This window comes from Elephantulus edwardii, unplaced genomic scaffold (genome assembly GCF_000299155.1).
Source record: "Elephantulus edwardii isolate Elephantulus edwardi_28Jun2011 unplaced genomic scaffold, EleEdw1.0 scaffold00009, whole genome shotgun sequence".
Taxonomy (NCBI): Eukaryota; Metazoa; Chordata; class Mammalia; order Macroscelidea; family Macroscelididae; genus Elephantulus; species Elephantulus edwardii.
The window spans coordinates 9,636,244-9,656,805 of record NW_006399759.1 but is presented as its reverse complement, the minus strand read 5'-3'; the positions used below and the strand labels follow the sequence as shown (position 1 = coordinate 9,656,805).

General features: G+C 48.9%; 1 protein-coding gene across 1 annotated transcript in view; it reads right to left on the bottom strand.

The window, feature by feature from the left end:
• The window catches only part of ADCY3 (adenylate cyclase 3), a 130,230-nt gene extending 112,899 nt beyond the window's left edge, over positions 1-17,331 (bottom strand). The window contains exon 1 of the mRNA XM_006880623.1: positions 16,657-17,331. Coding sequence (XP_006880685.1) covers positions 16,657-17,331 — 675 coding nt within the window. The remainder of the gene's footprint in view (positions 1-16,656) is intronic.
• Positions 17,332-20,562: the final 3,231 nt, after the last annotated feature.

Below are 20,562 nucleotides of genomic sequence, written 5' to 3'. Positions count from 1 at the left end.
TGAATACTAGACGTTTTCACCATCTGCCTGAGAACTGCACGCCGGGAGGAAGCCCAAGCTAGGTCACACGGAGACATCACCACATGGAAGGGCTCCAAGGCTTGAGACAGATGAGTAAAGCCTACTCAGAACCTACCAGGCCAGCACCAGGTGAATGCAGCCAAGCGAGTGACTCCATCCAAAGGCATGTGAAGCAGAAAGCCCTCCCAGCTGTCATCAAAGTACCTGGAATCTACAGGGCAAGGAATGAAAATGAGACGCTTCCCAGGGAGTGGGCACCAGAAGTCTATGTGGCCGCTCTCACAAGCCCTTGGTCATCAAAAGATGAACGGATAAACAAATGAGGTGTGTTTATACAATAAAGTAGGACTCCACCGAAAGATAAATTAAGACCCAATAGAAGCTACAACAGAGATAAACCTGAGAGAAAGAAATTACCCACAAAAGGCAACATGTGGTATGATTCAACAAAAATGAAGAGCTCTGGTGGCCTAGTAGAAAGATGCTGCACTGCAATCCCGAAGGCAGGCGGTTTCGAGGTCACCGGGAGAAGGAAGGACAATCTCCTCCTATGCAATTACCTGCCTCTGAAAACCCACCAGAGGATCACCTATGGTACACAACACAACAAATTTATAAAGCTGGAACAGTTAGATTATCACTCACTCATTTCTGTCAAGTTAGAACCTAGATGGTTTTCAGAAACTGTAAATCACATGAAAATAGATTCTCCATACTTCTCCCATGGAGCAGCTGGAGGCTTTGAACCTTCTGCCTTTAGGCTTCCAACACAACTCCTTACCACTCAGCCACCAGAGCTCCCTGTTACACTTAGAGAGGTTGAAAAGACATTAGAACATGTCTGAGTATAGGGAGCGCGGGGTGTGTTGTGAAATGGGAAGTTACCATTTAATGGGCACAGAGTGTCTGTTTGGGGTGATGGAAAAGTTTTAGAAATCGAAATAGATTTGTTCTGGGAGTTGTTTGAAAGATTTGTTAGGATTCTGAGCATACACAATCATATCATTTTGGGGGAAAAGAAATTTCATTCTGCCAGTAAGAAAAAAAGAGAGTGAAACCACCCAGCTAAAGCAAACCCAACCTATAGAATCATGAGAATAACCCATTATTGTTTTAAGTCATGAAATTTGGGTGGTTATGGAGCAAAAGACAGCTGAAATGCAGGATCATTGGGTAAGTACAATAAGCCACTGAGAAATGCAACATCTTGCAGTAGTGAGCTTCTTCTCTAAAAATTCATTGCTGACAAGTCAGAACTGACTCACAGCTGACCCTCCCGCGGGTTTTCAGAGGCTGTAAATCACACGAGAGGAGACTGCCCATCTTTGTCTCGCAGATCAGCTGCTGTGTTCAAAACACCAAATATAGTCCTTGTTTTCCCAAACTTGTTTTTCTTTATTTCCGGTAAAGATGCTTTAGAAGGCAATTCTCTACTCCACTGGACACTAAATGTCACTTAATATTTTCCTTGAGTTTATGATCATTAGGCACTTGGATGACTATACCATCTTATAAATCTCCTCCCATGCAATTTACAGGCTCCCAGAAGCCCACTGGAGCAATGAGTTCCAAATGAGTTTGAGTGAGATATCACAACACTGTGAGATTGTCCATCCTTCTGAGGAGTCACTGGGAGGTAAGGTGCGAGGGTTCAGTTCACCAGAGACATTGCAGCTATTGTGTTTTGAGCACAACTTGCTAGAGATTACACCACCAGCGCTCCCCCAGTGACTCGCCATGACAGCAGGATGGCCCCATAGTGCTTCCTAGCCTGTAATATCTAGGAGAGCAGCGTCTTTTCTCCCACGGACCCACGTGTTGTTGTAATGTGCCACATAGTCAACTACTACTTGTAGTGATCCTATGAACAATGGATCTGGACCCTGCCCCAATCCACAACTACGCCAAGCCATCTCATTGAGCTGACATCTCATCTTCCTTTGCTGACCCTCCACCCTTCCAAGTATGATGTCCTTTTCCGAGGACTGGCCATTCCTAACAGCATACCCAAAGAAGGTGAGACCAACTTTCACCCTCCTTGCCCCCAAGGAGAAGCGTGGCTGTTCCAACTCCCAAACTTTGGGTGAGTAGCTAAGCACTTAATCATTGCCACTCGGGCTCCTTGCATTTCGAATTTGTTGTTGTTAGGTGCCGCTGAGTCAACTGCAACTCACAGGGACCCTGTGGATAACAGATAGGAACCCTGCCCTATCCTGCGGCATCCTCAATAACTCTACTATCTTTGAACCCATTGTTACAGTCACTATGTCAGTTCATCTTGTTGAAGATCTTTCTTTCACTGACCGTCTACCTTTCCCAGGATGATGCCTTCTTCCAAGGCCTGACCCTTCCTGACAACATGTCCAAAGGATGTGAGATGAAGTTTTTCCATCCTTGCCTCTAAGGAGCACTTTGGAATGGAAAAAGTCGGGTGTGTGTGTGTATGTGTGTTCAGGCATCCTTGTAAGAGCCTGCCCGTGAATACCATTTACTCAGTACTCAGCATACCAGACTCCAGACCTTTTATAAAGCGTTGCATCTTAACCAGAACAAGACAAATCAAAATCAGGAGAAGAATTCCTTCCAAGATCCCATGCTAGAGTGGAGCATGCACCTTCTGAAACACTCTCCTAGTGATTTTGGCTAAGAACCAAATCAAAATGAAAAAACAAAAACACGCCTCATTGTCGTCAAGTCTGAACCAACTCATAGCTGACCCTCCAGGATGTTCTCAGAAGTTATGACCGCACAGGAGACGGCCCATCTTTCACCCATGGGGCAGCTGGTGGGCTCCAACTCCCTGCCTTTGTATTGGCAGCACAACTCTTTACTCACTAGGCCACCAGAGCTCCCTACGAGCCAGACAGCATCTGTGAATGCTTCCAGGATCATGCTCTGCACCTTGCAGGTGCTTGAGGAATCCTGAGAGTTGGCAGATGAAAGCAGACACCAGGAGGGGACCTTCCTGTCACATCCTCACACAGCACCAGTGCAAGAAGTGAGCTGCTGTTCTGGCCGGGACTGCCCATCAGATCCAGAACTGGATGGAGGTAGTTTTATGGTCACTTATTAGTAGACTATATTTAAGGACACAGGCAAGACAGTGTTGCAGCGCAGGGAACCCTGCCTGGAGGAGGCTGCCATGGTGGGTCTATGTACCACAGAGCACAGAGAGGGAAATGGGTGAAGCGTACGGGAACTCTGGAATCAGCACCAGAACCTGGGAGTCCCCTCACTGCTCTGTCACTTATAAGCAACCTGCCCCTGGACGAGTAATTTCTTTTGTCACACCTATTTCCACTTCTCCATCCATCAGTAAGCTGAGAATCCTAACACCTCCCTTTTGCTACTTAACTTCTAACTGAAAAGCTACCAGGGCTCCGTGAACGGCCCCCACCTCACTGGGCGTGGGCCTGCACGTGGTGCTGCGTCTTGGCACATGTATCTGTGCGTGGAGAGGACATGAGCTCATGGACGTCTATGGCTAAGAATGCGTGCATTCTGAGTGGGCAGGGGAACAAGGCATCTGAATGTTCACTTGATGCCTTGGCTTCTTGGTGCTGCTGTAACAGAAATGCCCTAAATGGATGGTTGTTTTGAAAAACAGATTATGTCCTTTTACACTCTTCATGAGGCTGGAAATCTGAATGCAGGGCACCAGCTTTGGAGGAGCTGGTCTAGAATTCTCTGTTTTCCACTTGAGTCCTCCAGAAGGAATCTGTCTCATTCCTTTTATTGCTAGTGTCTCATCTGATATTTTTGTGTCTCAGAAGTTTTAAAGACATAACCATTAATGGCCTCATATCAAGGAAAACCCTATTTCCAAATGGGATTGCATCAGCAAGTATACAGGTTAAGATTCCAATCATATTTTAGAGGACATGATTTTTGATCTATCACAGTCAAGGCTAGCCTATCCTAGGTGGAGGGTCTGCCCAGCTGTGCTCTGCACTTTGTGAAGAAAATCTATGAATTGTAGAAATTTTACTTCATGGAGAATTTACCAGGCCTGTTGCACAAATGAAAGTGTGTGTGTTTGTGTGTGTATGTAGCACATGTGTATGTGTTGTAGAGGGTGCACGCATGCATGAATGTTTACGTGCATGTGTGCGTACACACACACAAGTGTATCTAACAGTAGGTACACGGGTCCATGTGTGGGTTTGTGTGCAGATGCGCGCGCGTGTGTGTGTGTGACATGTAGACATGTGTGTACATGTGTGTGTGAGAAGCACACTTCAGTTCCATGGGCTAACATAGAAGCACATGGGGAAGACCAGGGCATGGAAACTGGTACGTGGACCTGGCCCCGCAACCACCCACCGCTGGCCCTGCCTCCAGTTGCTGTTTTCTCTGCAGAAAAAAGCCAGCTGTCTATAGAGAACAAGAAACAGGAGAACCCTAATGCTCATGGTCAAGGTCAGTGAAATAAGGCAGGTGAAAAGTGGAACATAAACTGCATGTGAAGGAGATGACAAACTGTGTTTTACACAGATAAGGGTCAGGAAAGGCCCAGGGGACGTGGGATGCCACTGGGAAGGACGAGGTGATGTCTTCATTCCTTTATATTCTTCATGTGTATTTAGATTTGGTGGCCTTGGCTGTTTCTTCTATGCTTATCCTCATTATCTGGGGCTGTCTTCACACTGGTTTCATCTGCCTGGGATTTGTGGATGGAGAGATTGTTCCGCTCCAGTGAGCATTCTCTGCTCATCCCAGGGAGGAGCATAGGGCCTAACTGCCAAGAACAGGCTTGACTTTGCCATCTCCCAACCTGTATCCTGCACCCTCCCCACTCAGAGGGCCCTCTGACTAGTCAATGTCCCTCCAAGTCTCTGGCCCATCCCACCCCAGCTCCTGGTCCCTGTCCGCCCCCCATCCCAGTCTCTGGCCTCACCCACTCCACCCCAGCTCCTAGTCTCTGGTTCCCTTCATCCCAGCTCCGAGTCTCTGGCCCCCTCCATCCCAGCTCCGAGTCTCTGGCCCCCTCCATCCCGGCTCTGAGTCTCTGGTCCAGCCCGCTCCATCCCAGCTCCGAGTCTCTGGCCCCCTCCATCCCAGCTCCAAGTCTCTGGCCCCATCTATCCCAGCTCCTTTTCCATCCCATCTCACCTCATTTTCCACTCACTCCTGGTCATGTTCCCAAAGAGAACATCTATCCTGGGCTTCTCCCATCCTTGTGGCCAGCTTCCAGAGAGTGGGAGACTGCTTCCTAGTCTATTTCAGGGGCTCTTGCTCCTTGGTACTGCACTGTAGCACTGCTTAGTAAAGACAGCTGTGGCCAGCCAGATGAGCATAAAGGACCTCGGATGCCTGGGTTCCAGGAGCACGTGGGCTCAGAGATGTGTCCCAACTCCTACAGGTCTGTATCACTCACCAGTGACCCCTCCCCAGTTATCAAGCTCCTCTGCCTCGTCTCAACCTTAATAGGACTCTGTTTCCCTATCTGTCAAATGGAACCAGCAACCCCTACCATGAAACAGGATGATACGTAGAGAACCCCTAACTCCAGCCTGGCAGGCAGCTCCCCAGCGCAGTGGGGTCAGCTGCTCAGGAGTGGGGCGAAGAGTGTGCTGTCATCTGTAGGTGTGAAAGCAATCACACATCATTAAGTCTCATATCAGAATTTGCAGTTGAAAGGCCTTACTTAACAGGCTGCTAATTCCATGAGGCAATTCTATTCTCAAGAACATTTTCTTTTGTGAAATAAGGTCACAAAATATTTTTCAGAAGTTCCTAGCCTTCCGTTTGCCACACTTACTCTTTTTAAAGCCCTGTTAGAAGTTAACACTGGCATGGGTGAGGATGTCTGGAGCAACCATCTGCCAGAGAGAAGCTCCAACCGTCTGGTCGACCTTCCGCACCACCACTGTGCCCTCAGCCCAGCCCTCTCGTCAATGCTGGGTGCTGACCTCAGTGTCACCCGAGGGGCAGTCAGAGGCCGGGTGTGTGGTAACAGGCCTGGTAGTGCCAGCACCCAGGCCGGGGAAGGACATGGGAGCGCCCTGCCAGTCATGCTTGCTCCTCCAGTTCACGACGTTCCCCACCTGCACCCCCAAGCCCTGTGTTTTCATCCAGCACAACAAGGCACTCTGCCTGACCGTCACATCTAGTTATCTGCTCCCTTCCCGGGCCTGACAGACTGCAACCCGCCACCGTTCAGATGACTCTGACTGAGAGTGACCCCGTTTGCACCTGAGTGGAACTGAACTCTATATAGTTTTCAAGGCCTGATATTTTGTAAGTTACAAAATAAGGTCATGAAATATTTTTGGAAGTAGATCTCTGGGCCTTTCTTCCATGGCCTCGCTAAGTGGGTTTAGATCACCAGCCTCTCAGTTTGTGCTCAACCAGTGTAAAGGAGGAAGACCCTCAATGAGATAGATACACACGGTGACTGAAAAATATCATGGCAAGATTGTGAGGCTGGTGCAGGACAGGCCAAGGCTGTTGCTCACAAGGTTGCTATGAATTCAAGGTAATGGCACCGAACAAGTCATAGAAACGCTGGTTGTTCTAACTCACTAGGACACTTTGGGGGGAAAAGGTCTGGAGATCTGTAAAGATGACACCCAAGAACGCCGAATGCAGCAGCTCTACTCTGTACAGGGCTGCAATGAGTCAGACTGACTCAGCAGAAACAGGTTTGGTTTCACCGGATCATTGGAGTGATACTGAGGAAGAAAAACAATGTAGGAGGCCTTACACTTCCTGATCTCGAAACCTACTATACAGCCACAGAAATCAAAACAATTTACCACGAGTACAGAGACAGGTACAGAACACAGTGGCACACAATTGAGGATCTAGAAATAAATGCATCCACCTATGGACAAATGACCTTTGACGAGAGATGAAGTCCATTCAGTGGGGGAAAGACAACCTCTTCAACAAATGGTGCCGACAAAATGGAACGTGTATTTGCAGAAAATGGAAACAAGAGCCATTCCTCAAACCATATACAAAAACTGACTCAATATGGATCAAGGATCTGGGCGTAAAACTTAAAAATTATAAAGATTATCACAGGAAAAAAAATTAGGACAAACTTAGGAGCCCTAATCAATGGCATAAACAGACTATCACAGAGAACTGAAGCAGTACAGTCAACAGAGGATAAACTAGAAGATGGGGACATCCTAAAAATTAAATCCTTATGTGCATCAAAATACATCTCCAAAAGTGTGAAAGGTGAACTTACAGAAAAAGTATGTAGCAATAACACTTCTGACAAGGGGCTCATCTCTACAATTTATGGAAAACATCAACATTTCAACAAGCAAAAGACAACCCGATTAACAAACAGGCCAAGGACAGGAGTAGACAGTTCAGCAAAGGAGACATTCAGATGGCCAATAAACACATGAAGATCAAGATCGTTAGCTGGTGTTGTTATGCGTTGCCAAGTCAGCACTGACTCAGAGCTAACCCTAAAGTGACTGTAAATCACATGGGAGGAGACAACCTATCTTTCTCCCATGGAGCAGCTGGTGGATTCGAATTGTCTGCTTTTAGGTTGTCAGCACAACTCCTTCTCGGCTAGACCACCATTAGAGACGTGCAAATGAAACAACAATGAGGAACCATCTCACCCCAGGAACAGGAGCAAAGTTCAACAAGATAACAAGAAACAAGATCTTCTGTATAGAGACAGAACTCTCTTAACTGCTGGTTGTTATTGTTATGTGCTGTCAAGTCGCCTGCGACTTATAGCGACCCTATGTACAACAGCCTAAACCCTGCTCTATCCTATGCCAATCTCACTGTCTCTGACACACCCATCCTGATTACCCCAGTCACTGAATCAATCCACCTCATTGAGGGTCTTCCTCTCCTGTGCTGTCCCTCTACCCTCCCAAGCATGATGTCCCTCCCCAAGGATTGGTCTCTCCTTGCAACATGTCCAAAGTATATCAGACGACACTTAGAATCCTTGCCACCAAGGAGCAGCCTGGCTTAACCATCTCTAGGATGAGCCTGTTTGTTCTCCTAGCAGTCCATGGTATATTCAATACTCTTCTCCAGCACCACAGCTCAAAGGCATCAACTCTCTTTCTGTCCTCCCTAGTCATTGTCTAACTCTCTGATGCATAGCAAGTGATTACAAAGATGGCCTGGATCAGGTGCACCTTAGTCTCCAGAGTGACATCACTGCTCTTCAGTACTTTGGGGAGGTCCCTAACAGCAGACTTTCCCATCGCAATACATTTTTTAATTTCCTGGCTGCTGGAGCCAAGAGTGTTGACTGTGGAGCCAAGCAAACTGAAGCTGTTAACATTCTCAATCTCTTCACCATCCATCCTGATGCTACTAATTGGTCCAGTGGTGAGAATCTTTGTCTTCTTGATATTGAGCCATAATCCATACCGAAGGTTGCAATCCGTGACCCTCTGCAGCAAGTGCTTCAGGTTCTCCTCAGTTTCAGCAGGCAGGGTTGTATCATCTGTATAACACAGATTGTTGATGGATCTTCCACCAATCGAGATGCCACACTTCTCCTCATACAGTCCAGCCTCCTGGATAATCTGTTCTGCATATAGGTTGAAAAAGTATAGAGACAGGACACATCCCTGACATACACCCTTCCCAATTTTGAACCATGCAGTGTTTCTTTGCTCTGTTCTGTGACTGCCTCCTGGTCCAAGTATAGGTTTCTCATTAGCATGATCAAGTGTTCTGGGATTCCCATTCTTCTCAGATCAGCCACAGTTTGTTGTGATCCACACAGTTAAACGCCTTTGCATAATCAATGAAACACAGATAGACGTTCTTCTGGTACTCTCTGCTTTCAGTCAAGATCCATCTAACATTAACTATAACATCCCTAGTACCACAGTCTCTTCTAAACCCAGCCTGCACTTCTTGCAGCTCCCCGCTGATGTGCTGTTCCAGTCGTTTTTGGACAATCATCAGCAGAATCTTGCTTGTATGTGATATTAATGACATTAGATAATATCCACACTCTGTTGGATCCCCTTTCTTTGGAACGGATAACCACTGTAGAAATGTAAAATGGTGCAACCACTGTAGAAAGCAGTGTTGCACCTCCTTAGAAAGCTGATGATTCTCAGAAGTTTCAGTTATCCTGCGCGCTGAAGTTAAGACAATATAAGAGGTAAGTGCAGCCAGTGCACAGATATCATCAAGTTGTTGTTGTTAGAACTTGAGTAATACCCTATGAACAACAGATCTGAACTCTGTCCTATCCTGTGCCATCCTCACACCTCCCGACACACAAGAGCCACTGCAGGGGTCACTGTATCAATCCACGTGGTCCAGGGTCTTCCTCTCCTTCGCTGACTCTCTACCTTTCCAAGGAACAGCATGTGAGGTGAAGCCTCATCATCCTTCCCTCCAAAGAACACACTGCACCCCCCCCCCCAAGACTTATCTGTTTGCTCTTTTGGCAGGCCACAGGATATTGAGCACACTTCTCCAACACTACAGCTCAAAGGCATCAATTTTTCTTCTGTAGCAACCCTACTACTCGGCACATATCCCTAAGAAATAACAGCTGTGACACCAACATGCATACGTTCATATTTATTGCAGTATTATTTATGACAACAAAGAGTTGGCAACAAGAATCCATCAATGAATGAATGGCTAAAGAAACCTTGGTACATTCATACTATATAGTATTGTTGTTGTGCTGTTGTTGTTTTTTTATAGTCAAGTAGGAACTGTCTCGTACAGTATTAGGCAACACTAAACAAGAATCAGGAATTCATTAAATAATGCATTTGGATAAATAGAACAAATAATGTTGAGTGACATAAGCCAGTCACAAAAAAGACAATTACAGTATAAGACCACTATTATAAAATGTAAGAAAAGGCTTACAAGCAAATAAAATCAATCTTTGATGGATAACAGATATGAGAAGGGAGGGAGAGGGGAGCACAAATTCATAAATAGTTAAGTTTAATAAAAGGTAAGGCAATATACAATAAGGGATTAGTTAGGCCTTGTAATTAATTAAGTACAGTTGTTGTTGTTATGTACCATGGAGTCAAGTACTCTCATAGTGACCCTATGAACAATACCTCTGAACCCTGCCCTATCTCGAGCCAATCTCACTGTCTCTGACACACCTGCCCCCATTGCTACAATCACTGTCAGTCCATCTCATCCAGGGTCTTCCTCTTCTCCACTGACTCTCTACCCTTCCAAGCTTGATGTCCCTTTGCAAGAACTGGCCCTCCTGCTGACAGGCCCAAAGTATGTGAGGTGGAGCTTCAAAATCCTTGCCTCCAAAAAAAATTTAAAAAAAAAATAAAATAAATAAATAAATAAAAATTTAAAAAAAAAATCCTTGCCTCCAAAGAACAAACTGGTTTACCTCTCCTGTAAATGGCAATTAATGTTATAAAACAAAATGTTCACAAATGATTACATGAAAATTCAAAATGGTTTATACCTTTTCAAATAAAAAGACATTTTAAAGGAAGAAACAAGCTTGGCTTTCTTTTCTTTCTCAGACCACTTTGGTAAAAGAAGCCTGAGCTTCATGCCCCAACCCACAGCTACTGTCCCACAAGCCCTGACTCCATCTGTCTTCATTTCAGAACCACAATCGGCCAACACAGGTGAGTGATACCAGGATCGACTCTCTGGTCTGCCTCTGACTTTCCGAAACGTCACTGGGGTACCTTCCTTCCTTCCCCACAGAGCTGATGCACAGGCTTGATAGGGGTGCATGGGAAGAAGACTTTGACACTGAAAAATACTTCTTCAGTATCGCTGGTGACAAAAGCAACAAGCCACAGCGGAAAAAAACCCTAGACATCCAGGTGTCTGCTTCTGTGTGCTGAGTTCATCACAACCAACCGAAGCTAGTCCTGGCTGGGCCCACAGGGGACTAGAAAGAAAAGGGGAGCAAAAGGCAGGGGAGAGAAGAGGCAGGAGGAAGTTGGAGGTCTATAAAAAGTCCTGGCCCCTGGCTGTCACCAGTCCTCCAGGCCCTGCTCCTTTCCTGTCCTCGGTGAAGAAGCCAGTCAGAGAAGCAGCAGTGGAGAGGAACTCTTCAACCACCATTCCAAGATTTCCAGAGGTCCTCTCCACAGCAACATAGGCCACGTGGGCTTGGTCTCCCCCATATTAACACTGAAATTAAACTCACGGCACTGTGAGTGGAGTAAGACTTATCAGTGGGCCTAGGCAGCCAGGCACCTCTTAAGAAGCCACACAGTCCTAAACAAGTGACTCAATCTTCTGGAACACAGCCCACAGTAAGCCAAGGCCTCTGACATTCTAACTCTGGCTCCCAACTGGACCATGAGTGCCCCTCTTCTCCCCCCATACCCAAAGTGATGTCCCTACCACATCTTCCATGTCAAAGTCAGACTCCCCTGGGATACTAATACTGTTCATCTTCATTTACTTGTTTTCCTATCCTTTTTCCTTGTTTCCTATTTTATTTTATAGTTTTGTTACTTAGCAGTGCCCAAAAGAGACCAGCAAGCAATCGGTTCAGAAGAGGTTTTTAAAGATTTATTTTGGAGGGCCTAGGCATTGGTCCAGTAGACAGAAAGCGATGCTACCAAGCCAAAGGTGAGTGATTTTAATCCGTGGCCCTCGGGCCCATCTTTCATTGTTTTTGTTCAGACATTCCTCTAGGTCGTATAGCCCTGGTGTACAAGTTGCCGTCACTTGTGGTTGCTGTGAGGCTGAACACTGTGACACTGATGTGTCAAATGAGTTAATGGTTGGTTACCCAGTGCAGACAGAGAGTGGGATGGAGCTCCCCAATTAAAACAAGCTTAGAAGGAGGAAAAGCATCCACTTTCATAATAGCTTGCCTCCATAAACCCTATGAACCTGGAGAGAGGATGAAAGGCACCCAAGCGTCATTGAGGACTCTTCTTCATAGGGTCGCTAAGAGTCGCCTGCCACTCGAAGGCAATTAACAACAACAACAACAACAGGCATTGGTCCAGCCCCCAGGCCATGCCTTATTTGCATTATGGCCCCTTGACTACCCTTCCTGAAAATTCTAAAGTGACAGCCAAATCCACCATTGTGAAAGTCAATTCTTACTCCCAGGGCCCCTCCACTGGGTCTCTAAAACTATAAATCTTAAGGGGAGAAGACTGCCCATCTTTCTCCCAAGGTGTATTTAGTTAGCAACCTAACAATATTATGAACTGTGCCACCCAAGGACAGAGGTCCTTTCTCTCATTACAGTTAAATCAGAACTGACTCATGACTGTCCTTCCACAGGGTTTCTGAGGCTCTAAATCACACAGGAGAGATATCCATCTTTCTCCCACAGAGCCACTGGGAGATTCCAATAGGAGAGGCGAGGCCTTTGGGTTAGCAGCCCAACTCCCTCCAGACTCCGCCACCGCCAAGGGCAGCCTTGAGGACCTAGTTGTTGTGTGCCGTCAAGTTAGAACTGATCATTGCTGCTTCTCTAGCAGGTTTGCAGAGGCAGTAAATCGCAAGGGAGGGGACTACCCATCCTTCTCCCGCAAGGACACAGCAGTACTGCCCAATCCTCCTGGAAGCCACTGAATGCATCTTTCTCTCCTGGAGCAGCTAGTGGGTTTGAACCACTGACCTTTCAGTTAGAACTCCCTTTCTGGAAATCCCAGGAACCTCAAAATAAGGCTTTGGCTCACCAGAGGAGTTAAAGCCTTGGATCAAGAACTTGCCTGAAGAGTCATCTGTAAACCAGGAACATGCGAACACTAGAAAATGACTTGGTGTTCCATTCAGTCAGTAAGCAGATCCAGAGGCCCTTGCACGCAGGGTCTTCTGCTGAGACTGGGGTGGGAACCTCAAGGTAACACAGTCACTGAGCCCAGGCAGGTGGAGTTGGGCCGTAAACTTTCGCTCTCAAGAAATGCCCCATGGAACACCTCCAGCAATGCAGGAGCCCTAGGCTGAGTCAGACCCCTAGATTCTAGTCTTGTTTTTGTTGACATAATTAGCTGTGTGACAAGTGAGATGTTATTTACCTCTGCATTTTCTCCTCTATAACATAAGGGGTTTGGACTAGCTATTCACCTCAGCCACGCCCTATGCTGGCATTCAATGACCATTTCCAGAGCATATCAGAAGTCTAGGACATCAGTGGAAAAATAAGCAGAAGAATTAAACATTCTGTGCACTAAGCCCAAGACCTCACACAGTGGTCAGGTCACGTGGCCTGACCATGTAACACAGGCTGCTGGAGGCTTTGGGTCACATACACCCTGATTCTGCAGGCACCCACAAGGCACCTCTTCAAAGGTCAAGTTGCTCTAGCCCCACCTCCACAGAACAGAGCGAAAGTAGGAGCTGGTCCTGTCTACCAGCCAACAAGTGGTACAGCCTCTACTGACCACTGGCTAGCAAGAAGCTGCCAAGCTGGGCATCAGACCTCAGTGGAGACATCTCACCTGGCTTTTATGTCACTTGTCTGCTGGCTATCCAAGAATGCACATCATCTGTCCCCTAAATCTGCTCCTCACTAAAATCCAGAACCTCTAAAATATTGGCAGGGTCTCTATTCACCTTGATCATACCATTCTGCCCAGACCTGGGAGTGGCGAGGGGGCAGGGGGAATCCTCTTCAGTTTAAGATTCTTCTTTGTGACCACCAAATTGTCGTTGTTTTTCTAGTTGTTGTTAGGTGCCGTCGAGTCGAACACAACTCGACGAAATATCTGAACTCTGCTCCATTCTGTTGTGCAGTTACCTTGTCAATCCACCTAGTTGAAGGTCTTCCTCTCCTTCACTGACCCTCCACCTTTCCCAACATCACGTGCTTCTCCAAGGAACAGCCCTCCTAGCAACATGTCCAAAGTACATAAGGCTAAGTCTCATCATTCTTGCCTCCAAAGAGCACTCCGGCTGCACCATCTCTAAGATATATCTGTTCATTCTCTTGGCGGTCGATGGGATGTTCAGTGCTCTCTTCCAACACAACAGCTCAAAGGCATCAATTCTTTTTCTGTCATCCTTTTTCACTGTCCAGGTCTCAGATGCATAACTAGCAACTGGAAAGACTTCTGAATCAGACGCACCTTAGTCCTCAAACTGATATCACTAATCCTCAATTATTTGGAAAGGTCTGTAAGTGCAGATTTTCCTAGTGCAATGTGTCTCCTTATTTCCTGTCTGGTTGTACCAAGGGTGTTAACTGTGGATGCAAGCAAGATGAAGCTCTTAACAGTTTTAATCTACTCTCCATCCATCATGATGCTGCCTATCGGTCCACTGGTAAGAATCTTCGTTTTCCTGACATTGAGATGCAATCCATACCGAAGGCTACATTTCTTGATCTTCTGCAACCAGTGCTTCAAGCCCTCCTCACTTTCAGCAAGCAAGATTGTGTCATCTGCATAACGCAGGTTACTGATGAGTCTCCCTCCAATCTTGATCTCACACTCCTCCTCGTAGAGTCCAGCTTCTCGAATAATCTGCTCAGCATACAGACTGAATAGGTGTGGGACGCACTCCCTCCCCAATTCCAAACCATGCAGTGCTCCCCTGCTCCATTCGCACAACAGCCTCCTGATCCAGGCACAGTTTCCGCATGAGCACAATCAAGTGCTCTGACCACCAAGAGACTCCCATAAACAAGCAGCTACAACTGAGGCAAGAAGAGACATCTCCACTCAACAAGGACAATTTGTTTGCTTCCTATGTGGGTAACAGAACCTACAGGACATCATGGAGTCCGGGGGAAAAAGAGCTAGACACGACAGAAGGTTCAATAGAAGGTAACATCTAAGACTTCAAGCCCAGGCCCTGTGTAGTCACGTCCACCTGTCTGTCTGCATCCAGGCCACCCTTTTTACTCTCAGTAAAAGACTCTCTCTCAATGCTCTTCCCCAGACAGCTTCCAGCAGGGCCCTCAACTGTCAGAAACACAATCTGAAGTCCCCTCACTCCGGTAGTCATGTTGTTAATAACAGTAGGTTGTCATCTTATTTGGACAGCTCATTGCAGAGTTGGATTACCAATAAACAAAGGTAAGCATCGGCTCGTTTGGGCTTACTCATTAATCGGTAGTAAACAATTTCACAATCTGTGCACCAATCACATTACAGATTCTGTTTCTAGGTATGGTTGGCATCTGTCTGTCTCCCAACCCCACAACACACCTTTGTAACAGAATCAAAAATTCTTTTCAAATTTACCATCCTTGATGGAGTAGGCAGTAAGTAACGTAAGCACAGGATTACTGATGCTTGCTTACTAATCTGTAGTGAAGAATTCATGTGGATTTTACTTTTTCATGACAGATCAGTAAACAAACACAAGCGATCCCACGCTTATCTTGCTTATTGGGTAACCTGCCCCTGGGGCACTGGGATTAATACGAAGGAAACTGCTGAATGTCCCCACAAAGGCTTGACTCCTGCAAAATTAAGAATCAAAGAGCTTCTCTGAAAGAGAATGCTGCTTGAGCTGGAACATGAGAATAGGGAAACCTTAATCCAAGAGGCAGGAAACAGTTAAACCTGAGAGGGGGGAGAAAACCCTGTGTTCCTTCTGAACCAAATGGGAGGCACCAGCACGGCGCCACAGGGTTCTTGCATCAACCACCAATGACACCGCTGGGCCCCCAGAGACCTGGTCCTGGTCCCAGGGAGACAGCCGTGATGGCATTGCCAAAGGCATCACCGTGTGATGTAGTGGAAAGAGAACTGGAGCTGAAGTTAAGAAATGGACATTCTAGGCCTGACTCTGCCATGACAAGCCATGTGTGGGCCTGGCCAGGCCACTTCTATGATTCTGGGTTTGCCTCTTTGTACATAAAGAAGGACGAACAACAGTGGAATTCACTGAACTCTAAGTTCCATGGAGTCTCCCATCGTCCAAAAGAGCTACAGATGCTCACAGGCACGGAAGGTCAAGAGTCACATCTCATGGTCTCTGCAGCCCCTCAGTACCTGCCTGGAAGCCTGGCACTGAGGGTGGAACAGTGCGTATCTAATTAGTTAACTCCATGGTATGTTCCAGCTCAAAATGCACTTATATGAACAGACCTTCCATGTTAGTGGCAAGTATCACTTTCCCTATTTGCCCCCATGACTTCTGTGGGAGACTGTCATTCCTGACAATCATCTAACTGGCTGTGGCTCCAAGCTCCCATGAGACCTAATAACTGCATCTTCCCGCTGTACAGCCTTTCCCTTTTCCTGATGCAATTTCCACATTTCCTTTGATCTTAACAACCACCATTCTCATTTGTCACAGAAGCACTGAGTCCACACAAGTCACTTGCAAAAGCCAGTCAATAACAGACAGACCAGAATCAAAACCTCACAGCTCTCCCAAGAGCCCTCTTTCTCCACAAGTGGTTTTCCTGACCAGGCCACTGGCAAGGACTGCTCAGATTCTGCCTGGGCCAGCCTTCCTGTGTCACCCACTTGGGCCAGGTACAGGCAACAGAGCATCTCTGAGGCCCAGTGTCCTTGTCATCCTCCAGTCCCTGGGACTAAGCACAAACTCTGGGTGATGGCATGGAAAGTTCAAAAGTAGGGAACTGATGGCAGAGGTGGTCCCTTCCTACTCAGGCAACTGAGAGCCCTCCGCCCTCATCCAAAATATGATGCTTCTCCCACACCAAAATAGGTGTCACCTTGGGTGAGAGCTGGACAGGGAAGTCACAGGTTGGGGAATGAAAGCAGGACTCACCTCCCTCAGCAACTGGATCCCATTCAGCCGATCCTGCTGTTGCTGGGCCACTGTGACCCCCAGCACAAGTGTGTGTACAACGCAGGAGACTACAGAGATGATCACGATGGGGCTGAGGCTGAGGGGGAGTGTGATGAAGAAGGAGAAGATGAAGAAGGCCTGCCAACCCACCGTGTCACTGGCAGCGTGGGCCTGGGCAAAGTTCAGGCCCAGGTAGGAGAAGATCTGGGCTGTTATCAGCAGCCACAGCAGGTAGGGCACCACTTTGCGGGTGACCCGGTCAGGGAGCAGCCCTTTTTTGCAGAGCACGAAAAGGATGATACTCAACACCAAGCCGACCCCGGCCACGATGAGAGGAGCCAGCATGTCTTTGGAGAAGACCACGGCACACATGACCACCACATAGCAGTCGAAGAGCGCAGCGAACACCACCAGGACCAGCAGGGTCTCATGGCGCTGCCTTTTGAAGTAGGTCTGGTACAGGTTCTCCAAGGACTCAGGCACGAAGGTCAGCCGCATGAAGCGGGGCAGGCAGAGGCAGGATCCCGAGTTCCGCACGGAGATTTCATGGGTCCGACCTCCCGTTCGATCAGGGTCCGAGGGCAGACTGACGGAGTACTCGGCTGAGTATTCAGCCGAGTACTCAGGGTCGGAGAAGCCCTGGTTCCGCGGCATCCTCACTGGTGTCTGTGCTAAGGCTGGAGAAGAGACTGGGGGTCAGACTTGGGGAGAGTTCACTTTCCTTCTTGGCAGGGACTGAGGGACGTCCACCTGGGGCAGGAATGCAGAGTGGGTTTCCAAAACACAGGTAGCACTGCGCATCTGGAGCTAAAAAGAACATCACACCAGCCTTAAATAGCAGCTCCTTTCCCCTCCTAACCCCGAGCTTTCTCCACGACCCAGGACAGTCCTACCTCTCCTAAAAGGGGTTCTGCAAGAAGCTCCAGCATCAGGGCCTTCCCCACGCTCCCTGTTCATGCCACCACTGACCACACACACATATTTAGTCTGGTCCACGCCAAACACTCCATTTCCTGTCTCTGGCTTGTTGAGAGGCCTGACCACCCTCTGTCTCCCGCACCCCTGATATCTATCATCTCTTCTCTCTCAGTCCATGCCTTCTTCACTGAAATTCCTTCCAGGCCCAATCCTTAGAAGCTGAAAATAAAACGTGTCAGAAAGAAACCGGAGCTATCCAGGGGATTCCTGAATCTTCCTTGTGTTTACTTCCGTTTTCCACCCAGCCCTTGGAGACTGCTGCCCCCAACGGCCCCCTTCCCACTCTGGACCCCCATCCCAAGCTCTAGGCACTGCGTCTCCTCTGGAGGGCAGGCTCAGCCCTCCGGAAGCCCGGCTGTGTCCTGCCTTTACCTGTGCGCGAACTCGAGAACCGCGTGGTCCGGGCACTCGCCGCGCTGGCTGCAGAGCCGGGTCACGCGTGCGGCGGGCGAACTCAGCGTGCTCGGGGGCTGCTCCCCGCGCCGCCCCGCAGCCCCGCCATGGCTCCCGGCTCGCGGCCTGAGCGTGATTCCGCTGCCGTCAGTCCCGGGATCGGGTCCGAAGAGGCACTAGGCTCAGCATCCAAAGGCGCCCGGGCGCAGGAGGAAGGAGGAGGCGGCGGCGGCAGTGCGATGGAAAATTCGGGGGCGCTGGTCAAGCGCGTCCGCCCCTGGGGCTGCGGCTCGGGGCCGGGGCCTGGAGGCGCGGGTGGCGACGCGCAGCGCGGGGGACCCTTTCTTGTCTCCGCAGCGGTGGCGGAAGGCAGAGGCTTAGGGGCACGCTCGGGGCCTTCCCCGGCGGGAGCGCGGGCCGAGGCCGGGGAAGCCCGCCTGCATCCTCTGGCTCGCCCGCCCGCCAAGCAGAACCAGCCGAGTCCGGGCGCGGCACGCGATACTGTGAGCCTCCCCGGCGCAGACGGGCGGCTCCGGGCCACGCGCGCTCCAGGCCCCGGGAGGCGGGCGGCGGGGGCGGCGCTGGCCCCTCCCTCCCCAAGTCGCCGCCTCTAGCACAGGGCGTCCAGGAGTTGGAGAAGAGGGTGTGAGGCGCCCCGCTCCTGACCCGGTACCGCGAAGGGACAGGGGGATAGTAGACGGGGAGGAGGGAAGAGGAAGGAAGAGCAAGAGATGGGGTGGTCTCGGTTCCCCCAGTGGCGGTCCCCGCTTCCCTACGTGCCAGCCCCAAGCGGAGAGCCACAGAGACATGGAAGCCCTGGGGGTCGAGAAGGTCAGGAAAGATGGGGTGAATCAACAACTTCCCCTAGGCAGGCTCCATCTCGGAGGCTCAAAGCCGGGGGCGTGCGCTCCCACAGGTGAGGCGTACTCCGGGGCACCCCTGTCGCCCCCTCCCTTGGCCGCAGCTTCCTTCCGGGCACGGAGATGCAGGGTGGAAAGCGGAGCCGAGGTTTGGGGACAGCTCCGCCCACACTGGGAGAGCCGAGCCGAGGCTTCCCACAGAAGCGGTGCGCTGCCGACCAGTGTTTTTCGGGGAATGAGTATGAAACGTCCGGTGGCAGAGACCCAGCACATGTACCTGAAGGGGAGCTGGCTTCAGAAAGCTCTCCGATGCACATTCTGTTCATTTCAAATTGTTTGAATTCACCCACTCTCTTTAAATGCGAATATTTCTTCGGGAGGCTGAAACTTTCAGTCTTTGACATATGTAATGTAAAACATCTTGCCCCCAGAGCATTAGAAAAAGTCCAGATCAGAACAAGGGAGAAGACAAGCAGTGGTCAGGCGAGAAAAGCTTGTGTGTATTGGGGTAGAGTGTTGAAGACAGCCAGCAGCACTGGGGAATCAGACTCGGCCAGAGGGGGAGAAACGGCTTTCTAGGCCTGGGATGTAGAGCCCCTTCATGGCCCAGAGCATCTGTGGGTGCTCTTCCCAGAATGGCAGGTGCCAACTCACATCTCTCAAGGAATTCATCACTGTTAAGTCTGCAACTTCAGCTCAAACTTCTTAGAGCTTTGATTCCAGCTGTTGGAGACAGAACATCAGATGTAGGAGAAGGAGTTGTTTGTGCGCCATCAAGTCAGAACTGACCCTCCAGGGGTTTTCAGAGGGATAAATTTAAAGGGAGGAGACTGTTCATCCTTCTCTCTCGGAGCAGCTGGTGGATTTGAATCCCAGGCCTTCAGAGTTGGCAACACAGCTAGTTTCCACGAGGCCAGCAGAGGAGGAAGTATAATTCTAATCAAGTTATGAATTTTATTTTTAATTGCCATGTGTTCAAAAGATGGGCATGTTTTTTAAGCATCCCCCCAAAAAAGATGTATTAATGGGGGGAAATTAATTGCTATTTTCAGTTCTGCTTTAGATCAAGGTGTGTTCCCGTTGCACCTTCTGAGTCACTTCCCCTTTCCTAACACATAAGCAAACCCTTTGGCCACAGCCTGGCTCCTGAGTCCCAGGGGTATCCTATTGGGTCTTCTGCCACCACCCAAGCCCTAGCCTCTCCTCCCTACTCATCCTGTGAAGAGAGAAGTTTCCACACACAGATGCTCCTGGTAAAATCCTAGTTCTCCTGCCCTTGTCAGACTACCAGCCTTTTTACCTAATCTTTGTCAACCTACAGCCCTCCTCTCTTTCTTGTGAATACCTGTCAAGTAGGCATTTACTTAGAAAACGTAGACTAGACTTCAGGGAAAAGTGGAGGTGCCATCGGCCCCTGAAATCAGGGCACCCGCACGTCACTACATCCACAGACAAAGCAGATGCTCAGCTGTGCACAAGTTGCAGCCAGAGATGACTTCAGGCAGAGGTTATCTGAAACTGCTTTTCAGGACAAGAGGGAAGAATTTGGAAGAAGCAGCCTTCCTGTAATTGGAGGCACCGAAGCAAAGGCCCAGCTGTAGGACAGGCCCCACAGTCACCCCTGCTGTGTTCTGGGTTTCAACCTGGCCTTTCC